This window comes from Chanos chanos, chromosome 1 (genome assembly GCF_902362185.1).
Source record: "Chanos chanos chromosome 1, fChaCha1.1, whole genome shotgun sequence".
Taxonomy (NCBI): domain Eukaryota; kingdom Metazoa; phylum Chordata; class Actinopteri; order Gonorynchiformes; family Chanidae; genus Chanos; species Chanos chanos.
Genome location: NC_044495.1, coordinates 4,277,124 through 4,287,328, shown reverse-complemented (window position 1 = coordinate 4,287,328; position 10,205 = coordinate 4,277,124). Strand labels below are relative to the sequence as shown.

General features: G+C 43.8%; 2 protein-coding genes across 2 annotated transcripts; one reads left to right on the top strand and one right to left on the bottom strand.

Moving 5' to 3' along the window:
* The first annotated feature begins 1,281 nt into the window (after window positions 1-1,281).
* lrr1 (leucine rich repeat protein 1) lies at window positions 1,282-5,692 on the top strand. The gene is made up of 5 exons (XM_030785661.1): window positions 1,282-1,355; window positions 1,957-2,367; window positions 2,773-2,871; window positions 4,256-4,983; window positions 5,437-5,692. The coding sequence occupies exons 2-5, from the start codon at window positions 2,185-2,187 to the stop codon at window positions 5,690-5,692; spliced, it is 1,266 nt and encodes a 421-aa protein (XP_030641521.1). The 5' UTR covers window positions 1,282-1,355; window positions 1,957-2,184.
* A 1,534-nt stretch (window positions 5,693-7,226) lies between these two features.
* dnaaf2 (dynein axonemal assembly factor 2) lies at window positions 7,227-9,685 on the bottom strand. Its single transcript, XM_030785373.1, has 2 exons — window positions 8,222-9,685; window positions 7,227-7,787 (listed from the first exon to the last, which is right to left on the bottom strand). Exons 1-2 carry the CDS (start codon window positions 9,683-9,685, stop codon window positions 7,227-7,229), a joined length of 2,025 nt encoding a protein of 674 aa, XP_030641233.1.
* Window positions 9,686-10,205: the final 520 nt, after the last annotated feature.

Below are 10,205 nucleotides of genomic sequence, written 5' to 3'. Positions count from 1 at the left end.
CCACAGTGGCCTCTAAAAATAAAACCTGAACAATGATTTGGTTCTTTACCAAGTGTTAGGCTGTTTTAGGTTGCCATTTGTGTGTTGCATAACGGTCACTTGGAAAACCAACACTCAAACAAAATTAGAAAGCAATTAGACTGAATCTCCAGGGCTGTCTATGTATAGCCTTTACACGTAACACAGACGACATGATGTTGGAATGGTTTCACTCAGGCTAACTGTGAATCCAGGGGCTGGCTTTCTGATCCTGACACTTTATTGATTTATATGTGTTGCTCTGTCTGAATCGCACGTCAGTCACATGACCTTTTGAGCGACACTGCCTTTGTGATGGCTCTCCATCCGAGTTCCAGAATCCTCGTCCGTTAAAGACCAGACACAGGGCAGTGTCCAGCTGTCTCTTACTTTGGCAGGCTTCATGCAGATGGATGAAACAGTGAAAAATGACTCCCGTGTGAAAAGGCTATAGGCCTACTAATGTTCATGGTTTGCGGAGCTAACAAACTCATAAGCATGGTCTGCTATTGAAGGTACGTGAAACACTGAAGAAAGAGAGTATTGTGGGCCGTTGCTCTACGTGCAGTGCCGTGTATGGACTCAGTTTTAAGCCTTAGAAGATGCCGGTGGGTAATACCACTCTTAAAAAGGGGAAGGAAGACAAGACTAAAGTGAATGTATTGCATATATCGCCAATATCGACAAGGCTTAAGGGAGTGTATTGCCCAACTATAGCCTTAATGATGTAATGCACCTGGCAACTCTGTAGGCAAATGCATTGCATGACATGAGAGGAAAATTTGGCATCTGTTCAGTCTTTCAAAGTGGGCTGCCATTGCTTTAAAAGGCACCCAGAGAGGGAGCACAAATAATGGTTTCCAGTGCCACTGTTCCCATTAAGAAACAACAGGCCAAATCTTTCAAATTCCAATCAGGTTTGAGTGATATCCATGAGGGTGAGGTATTGATTAACATCATACGAGTCAATATGTGAACAAAAACAAAAAGAGCAGCCTACACACACACACACACACACACACACACATTATTCTCCCCTTATCCAACAACAGTATTCAGTTATAACAGTAATAAGAGTCTGAGTATTTTTAAAAGGACTTCACGAGGTAGTTAAATAAGACCACACAACATGCAACATATCGTATAGAATGGCTTAGTCCGATGGACGTTATAGGAACATCATACGCGCTGTAGTAGCAGCTGGTGCAAGTGACCATCTGCGCATGTGTAATTTGTGGCTCTGGCGCGGAATTGCTTCCTACACTGTTGACTAAGAGGGTTCGGAAAGTTGGGAAATTATATTGTCTGTCAGTTAGGACGGGACTTAATCTGAAGAGGTAGCAATTGCTTTATTACTGATCCCCACTAAAGATATGTTTTCTGAGCATTACGAAATTTTTAGTAATTATTCAGCTGCATGTTCGCGGGTTGATTACTAGGTTACCCTAGCTGTACTTGAACATAGTTGTGTTAGCTAGCTGAAGTGTAGGAAATCAACGATTGTTTTAATCGGTAATTCTCTTTCCGGAGATCTAACGTCAAACTCTTTTACTTTGATCCACTAGCAAGCTTCTTTCCACGTTACTCCACTTCAGATGAAACTGCTCGCTAACTTGCAGCTCAGTAATCTGCTGATGTAGATACCTGCCAGTGTGCTAAACTATCCTGTTTTCCTGTTCAAGTTGAGTGACACTGCTTGGTAACCATAGAAAAGTCATATGCCTGCCTTTACCAAACTTGCATTAGAATCTAACCACCTTCATGTTTGCAAAAGAACGTTTGCGGTACCCACAAAGCGTATTTGCTAATTGGCATAGCTTGCGACATGAAGGCATGTGTGTATCTTTTCATTGCAGTTTATGTTTGCTGTGCGTCTCTTATCAAATGTGAGTTGTGTTTAAAATGTTACTTTGCACATGTGTCCTCCTTGTTTTTTAGACGATCGTTCCATGGAGAACTGTTAAATGGTACAGCCTGACATCATCCTATTCAGGACACACATACAGTTGTACCAGCCTGTCGTTGAAATCTGATCATGTCGACACAAACATGTGTGGCGTGTTTGACGTAAATATGGGTGTTACTGCGGAACTTTTGCAAAACACTTTATGATTAATCCGCGACACCTTTTTAAAGGAATTTATCCAGACAGTAGTCTTAAGCACAATGAAGCTACAATGCGACGTCGAAGTTATAAATCGGATGCTGCCAACGTTTGGACTGAAAAGCAGAGGCAAAGGAGACCGAGCGTTGTTGTCTATAGGTAAACATGTAGACAAGACCACTCAACGTAGCAACATTTATTTGTTAATCTGCACAGCAAAGGACAGGGCTGGTTCTAAATTTAAGGTGAGTTTTGTTTTTGTTTTTTGTTTTTTTTTTTTTTACCTGTTCTCTTGACTCTTTATAAGCGTATTCATTGTTAACAATGTTAACATCGATAACCTCAGTGTGGTTTCATAGACACAGTTACCATTTAGTTTCACTATGTGTGTAGGAGTAGTATAGAAAATTCTGTGTTATAGAGCTTTAAACAAACAAGGCTTATTCCGTGTTTTGCCGTAGAAACGTAAGGTGTTTTTTTTTTTCCTCATTCAGTACGATCATATTTCTGATGAGTTAAGAGAGTCATGTTGGGTCTTGCAAGTCAGATCAGGTCGTGAGTCACCGATTGCACCGGACTATGCATAAAAACCAGTGCCTGTTCTGTTATTTTCCACTCCTATCTTGTTATTGATGTCACCCATCTTTCAGTTAAAGGAGAATATTGAGAAATTCTTCACAAGGTTTATTGAGGAGGGTAAAGCTACGATGAGACTGAAGGAACCAGCTGTGGACATTTGTCTGAGTAAGGTGAGAGTCTTGCCTCCCACATCAAGAGAATTTATATATATATATATATATATATATATATATATATATATATGTGTGTGTGTGTATGTGTGTGTCCTTGGATGTGCACTCTTTTAGCATGTTTTCTGTTATATCTGATTGTGAGCTCTGCTATTTTTTGGTTGAGGGTATATGAAAATAAGCCCAGGTTTGTTTGACTCCTCACACGGGCATTTCCATTCTCCACAGCCCAAAACCTGCGCTTCAGTTCCAACGGTGGTAATACAGCTAGTGAATAATTTTAAAACATGTTTTAAAATACACGTTTTCATGCCAAATCCACAGAGTTTACGCTAACAGGAATCAGCATACGGAGGCGCAGTTTCCTATATCACAGTTTAATTTATTTACATTCAGTTCAGTTCAAATGTATAGCCCTTTTTCACAGTTATATTGTCTCAAAGAAACTTCCGAGATCTAAACAATTAATTCCGAATGGAAAATGTGGGACTATGCTAGACAACGCTAAAACTGTAAGACGGAGGCCAACCAGATGCCTGTGTGAAAGTAAATGACTGAGGTTTGCTAGCTGCGTTTGTGCAGTGGTGACCTTTCCCCTAGTTTCCCCTAGCGCACCATTCATCCACTGGTCACAGGCCAAATTCCCTCCCCCTGTAATAACGTGGGGAACAGCCTAAGCTGCGAGACAGAAAGTCATAAAATATTTAATCAAAAACAGAACCTTATAGGAATGGCGTGCGACGGAAAAGCGTTAGGCAGTTAAAAAAAAGAAAAGGTTCAGTCAACAGAACGCACAACGTAGCACTCCGGTTGAGACACAGCATTACGTAGAGTTTAGTGGTCGCGCCGCTGAACGGGATGTGGCATTTCTGCCATTAGACTTGACGTAATGAATTGTCTCAGTTACTGCACTCAGCTGCTCTCTTTCTGTTGAATTTTTTTTCTTTTCTTTTTTTAAAAATGTATTTATTTATTTATTTTTTTTACTTTCAGTGTCTTTATTGCTTTATGTCAGTTTAAATCAAAGTTCAAGTCATATTGGAATTTTATGCTTTGTTACTGTCATCTAAGTGGAACCGAGAGCTAAAGAAAAAGTAGTACAGGACTAAAGACTTCTTCGTAAGTTCTGGGGATACTGGGTTTAAAAGTCATTGTACGGTCGTTACGATTCCTTGGTTTCCTGTTTGCTGTGGTCATGTCTCAGCACAGTGGCTTGCCACGCACAATAATTTGTCCAGTTCATGTGTAGTTGTTCCACGTCACGATTACCCGTTTCTTGGAGGACATAATCCTGAGATCTGTCATTGTGACAAATATAGATGAGGTCTTTGATATGTGAGAACATGTGCTTAAAGTGTGTGTGTGTGTGTGTGTGTTTTCCTAGGCCGATGCCAACAGCTTGAAGAATTTCCTGTCTGCTGCCCGTCTGGCGCACAACGGAAGCAACACAGACAGTCTCCCCTTATCTAACCTCACGCCAGTCCGCGCCCGGGACGTGGAGAAACCGAAGAAAAAACTGACCATCGTTTCCAAGAAGGACTACCCACTCACCTCCAACTTTCCCTACTCGCTGGAGCAGCTCCAGGTCTCCTACTGTAAACTGTCCCGGATTGACATGCGCATGCTGTCCCTCAAAGCTCTGCGCAAACTGGACCTCAGCAACAACCACATAAAGAAACTTCCGGATACCATCGGTGACCTTGGTTGCCTGACTGAACTGATTCTCCACAATAACCATCTGGAGAGCTTCAGCGAGGCCCTGTGCCTGTCTAGCCTTCAGCGAACTCTGCAGCATCTGGACCTGAGTCAGAATCGCCTGCAGGTCCTGCCCGCCCGGTTCTGCCAGCTGCGCGAGCTGGTGAACCTCAAACTCGACGACAACAAGCTGATGAGGCTGCCGTTCCGCGTCGGACAGCTTTCCAAAATGCGGTATCTCTCGGCGGCCCATAACCAGCTGGCCGTGCTGCCCAGCAACTTCCGCAAGTTGACGCTGGAAAACTTGGACCTCTTTGGGAATCCTTTCACCCAACCCAATCCCCTTGACCACTCCATCCGCCTCACGTTTCCCCTCACACTACTGGAACTGGCCTCTCGAGCCGTTGTAGACCTCAGGTACGGACAAATACTAAAAACGTATTCGTGTCCAATAAACCCATGGTGATGCTTATCTTTGTGGAGCTGACGTGTGGAGTGCATACAAACATGGCTTAGTTCAGTGTATACCAGTACCTCTCTGCATGTTTTCAGTCTCTCTCCGCTTTAATACACCTGATTCAGACAGCAGGTCATTGGCTCGTGAGTAGAATCAGGCACAGTGGAATCAGAATGTGGAGCAACCTAAAACATGGGTGTATGGAATCATAAAATTAGATAAGATAAGATCATCCCATATTGGTCCCACAGATGGGGAAATTTGCAGTGTAACAGCAGCAAAGGGGATAGCGCAAGCAAGCAAGCAAGCAATCCTCAGGAAACATTATCGTTGCTGCATTGATTTAATTAGCTGTTAAATCAGTTAGTGTGATTAACGTGCTTTCTCTCCGCCCCCCCCCCCCCCCCCCGCAGAATTCCTTACGGACCCAGCATCATTCCATTCCACCTGTGTCGGGAGCTGGAAGCGGCCAAAGTGTGCGACTGCGGACGAGCCTGTCTGAGCGCCTACATCCAGACGACCTTTAGCATGAACCTGCACATGGTCTCTCACACCGTGGTTCTGGTGGATGACATGGGCGGAACCGAAGCCCCGGTACAGAGGCATTTCTGCTCTCTCGTCTGTTACTGCGAGTTTCTGGACAGCTGTGTCCAACGGGGGCTCAGATGATGAAAAGAATGTGTGTGTGTGTGTGTGTTTTCTTTTTTTTTTCTTTTTCACTGCATTGCCATTTAAAGAACAAATCGACTGTTTTTCATCCTTTCTCCTGTTCTGACTGTAAGATACCTGGGCAGGTGAGGTTTTGCCGGAAGCATTCTGTTCTGCAGGTAGTGGTAGCTGAGATGTTAGCATTCCTAACCAGAAGCAACAGTACCACATGAGGCCAATGCTGGAACAGGCCTTTTACTTTGAAATCGTAAAGTCATGGTCATTTCAGTCCACTTGGTCTCTTCCAAACGCTTATGACTTCTCAGAAACTCCCCTATCAAAGCCAACAAAAAACATCAAAACCCCATGTCCAGAGTTTTGGTGGAGTGGGAACAGGTTACTGCAAAAATGAAAAACAGGTAAACCTGAACTGTAGTGTGTGCATTCATGACAGAGCTTTGGTAAAGTGAGAATGTAAACTTCTCTGTCAAACCTGTTTACGTACTTTGGGCCACATATAGTAGCTTTGTACCGTGTTCGATGCCACGGTTGGCATCTGTTGAGCGTTCGTGCGTCCCGACTGCGCTGTTCTGTCACCATCGACCAAAGTATCAAAGAATGTTTATCTGAGTTGAGGTGTGATGATGCAAAAGGCCTTGTTTTGTTATCTCCGTGTTGTTCCGTGTGTTTTTATTTATTTTTTGTTTTTAACGTGACACAAAAATGGGCCCGTTTTATCACACACACTTTAACAGAAACTTGAAGTGAGGTTTGAATTTGTAGTGTTACTCCATTTGCGTTGAATGGATGTTTTTGAAAAAAAAATTAAATAAAAGTGATTAAACTGAACATTGTTGTCCATCTGGCGTAACTGCCACTGTATACAGTTCTCAATTTGTATCTCTCAGTCTGTTTTAAATCTTTAATATTGCAGTGTTTGGATAGATTTTGGAAAACGCCGTAATTGTATGAATCAGTGTGCACAGATACGGCACACATAAAGAGAGAAGTTTAAACAGGTCTAATAACATTCACACACAGAGATCACATCACAATAGATAAGTCAAGACCATTGTTCGTGTGAATGAACACAATCAAAAACAACTTCATTCCGCATGTAAAGTCTAATCCCCCTTCAGAATATGAACATACTTGTGGTATTGTTGGCAGCAATCCATGCCATATCTATTTCGTAACATATCTTTTGTTTCGATGGAAACTGCTCTCTACCTAGAATAAGCTCCCTCAAACACAGAAACAGTGCAGTCGACAGTCTATCACACTTGAGCAGAGCAGTTGGAACTGAAATGACTTGCAAGTCCTTATTAGGCAATCAGGCCTATGTGACGTACAAAGCAATGAAACCCAGATGCCAACGAGCACAAAATTGGGAACAAATTGGAACATTTCGTACTGTATAAACATTCTGCGTGATGGCACGAGCCAGATGAACAAGCTGAAACAACCAGAACACCTATAAACCGGGATGGTGGAAAATGTTGCTTATTAAAGACATTCAAAACACCAAATGAAACCCAGATTTGGCGATGTGCTTTCAGTCCAGCTCGTATAAGAGAGTGTTCTGGAAAGAGAAGCCAGCGGAGGTGCTGTGATCGCTGATGACAGCCTCGGTGCCGTCCTGGGGGTCGGTCTCGCGCAAAACCACGGGGGGGTGTTCTCGCCGGCACTCTGAAACGTGCTGACCTTGCGTGACGGCAGAACATCTCTCGGGTTCTTTCTCCTCGGATAATGCAACATCCACAGTGCCCTGCACGGTCGTCGCCTCCCCCTCCTCTCTACTGGGATGATGTGGTTCGCTGAGAGGCGTATACTCTGTCGGGATCTCTAGGCTTCTGGGACTGTCACAGCGCTCTAGTTCTGAGGAGTGTGATGTGGTCTCTCTGTCTTGCTGTGCTAAATGCTGTAAGCAATGCCGATTAACATTCTCCTGCTGTGGTGACGCTGTTTTGGTCACACACGGCAGCTCCGAGTTACTCATTCTCTCTCCGAAATTAGGAGAGCTGACTGTAACTTGCACATCTTCCTCAGGATCAAGCGAGAGGTCAAACGGCATACTGGAGTCTACCGCTGAGACGAGTGGTGTGTCACTGCAACCCTTTGAAGGAAAAAACAGGAAAAACTGCTTGTGTGGCGTTTTTGACAGAGCATGTGACATCCTCATATTTTAGATATCACTCAAGGAAAGGAAAAAAAGTGAGATTTCTAGCCCCAGTGTGTATTAGCTGTCCCTAGTAGGCCTAACTGTGAACTGTGCTTACAAATTAACCCCAGCGAGACACAGCGGCTGCTGCACAGGTGCTGAGTAGCAAACTGCAATTACATATTTACCGCATGTTTAACTGACTTGTTATGACATGTATTATCGGCGTGTGATATTACAAAAATACTTCAATCAAAGTTACGCTGTGTTACCAATTTCATCTTGGTTTTTAACGGAGGGACATCGAATATAAAGTTGGGTGCGAGTTTTCTTGTTGCCATCTGTGGAAAGCTTTTTGAACGTGCGCAAGTTGAACTGACACTACTCACCCCCTCTCTCTGACTCTCGGTGTTGTTCTGTGGTTCTTGGACGGTTACTTCGTCTGTCTGAGTATCGGTGAGGAGGTTTTTAGGGATGTCTGTTTGTAGGCACTGTGGTGGGTTATTCTCCTCCACAGCGTCAATAATTTCCACATCCTCAGGTTCGATTTTCACGTTGTCTTCCTCAAATGAGAGCGGCTGACGCGCACAATTCTGAGACCGAGTGCTGGGTTCACCGCTGGCTTTTGGATAGCTCTCTCCGTCAGACTTTCTTTCATGCTCAGATAACGATGATGCGTCATCGTTCGCATCTTCCCTACCCTCATCCTCATCCTTTCTTTCATCTGTGTCTCCCTCCTCTGCATTCCCATTAACCCGCTGGTCTTCCACCCCAAATACAAGAGGTTCTTTAAGTGGCAGAACAGGGAGGGTGATTGTCAGCTGTTTCTTTGCTTTATTGAACTTGGCTTCTCCCTTATTTTCATCCACCGGGTATGCCAACGCGAGTTCCAATTTATAAGCAGGTTTCTGGGACTCAAGGAGAAGACGTTTCTCGCTTACATCCAGACTGGCATCTGCTGCTGATTTTAACAAGGGCAAATCAACGGTTACGACAATCGCTTTTGGACGCGGGCTTCGCGCCGAGTCTCTGGCACACCTGTAATCTTGTAAATCAACTACTGATCTGTATTTTAGGGTGTGATGGGGTTCCGTCGGATGCGTGGAGGACTGCGGGGAACTCTGATGGACTGAGCAGGTATGGTCTCGTGTATTTGTTCTAGAGAGAGGTCTAGGACCGTCTTTTGCGGAAGCGTTTCGCTGGTCGGGGTATGGAAAATCAAAAGGTTGCTCTTCCTTTTCCACGTGCCCCGGGATGGGCTTCCGTATCACAGCTGGATGTGGGACACCTTTGTATTTAGTTTTCAGTACCTTGGTGTTGTTTTTATCTAGTTTCAGTTTAAACGAATCTTGGACAGCTTGGATAGCAGTGTCGTTCACCAGTTGCAGAAATCGCGCGTCTTTCCCCGCGATATAAAGCGTGTCTGGATGGAAAACCACGTCATATATCATGCATTTGTTTCCCTTCACGTCTCTGTCTGGTCTCCCTGGAGTCAAACTGTACGGCAGTGACCAGTGCTGACCGACTTTACCGTCCTCTCCCTTGCCGGCTTTACACACAGGTTTACCTATCAAGTCATTAGAGCAGACGTTTATGAAGCACTTTTCCTTCCCGTTGGCACTCGTTTTCAGCACATGGTGAGGTTTAGGATGGATAAATTTTACGTCCATGCCCCTCTCCTCCTCCAAAAGTTTAATTTCCTCCTCGTACTTCTTTTTGTTCTCCGGATTGGATATTTCCTCGGCGTATTCCCGAAGCATCTGTCGGAACTTGTCATCTTTCAAGGCTTTACTGAAACGGTCAACTTCGTCAGAAGTCAAATTCAGCTCTTCGAGTTTTTCCCCAAAATCCATTGCACGTTATTGCAGCTAATATTATGTCCCGTCAGCTAGATTTAGCTCTCCGCCAAAATGCTTCAGTTCACCCCTTTCTTCACTTATTACTTTCGAACATTAACCATTCAGGTCGTAACATTAAAACATATGTGTATTTTCACTAACTTTCCAACTTTTACAACTACACTGAAAGTGCCGACAAAATTCAATGGTGGGACCTCTATTTGCAGTGTCAGTGTTGATGAAACCATAGCAACCAGAGACTCCACCGTTGCTAGTGTGAGAGTCACCGCGAGACTTCGAAAGCAAGAACTGTCAGGGACTCGTGGGAAGAGGTGCGATAAAAAATGAGAAAGGCGACACTCTCTGATTGCACGCTTTTACTCGCGCCTTTGAACTCGTTTTGCAGGACAGCAGTTACCAGACATAATCCAGTCATATGATACAAAAATATAACATAAAACCTTTTAAAAAGTTAAAACATTATAATAATTTAAATATCATAAAATGGAACGGTATAAAGTGTCCTTCTTCCGTC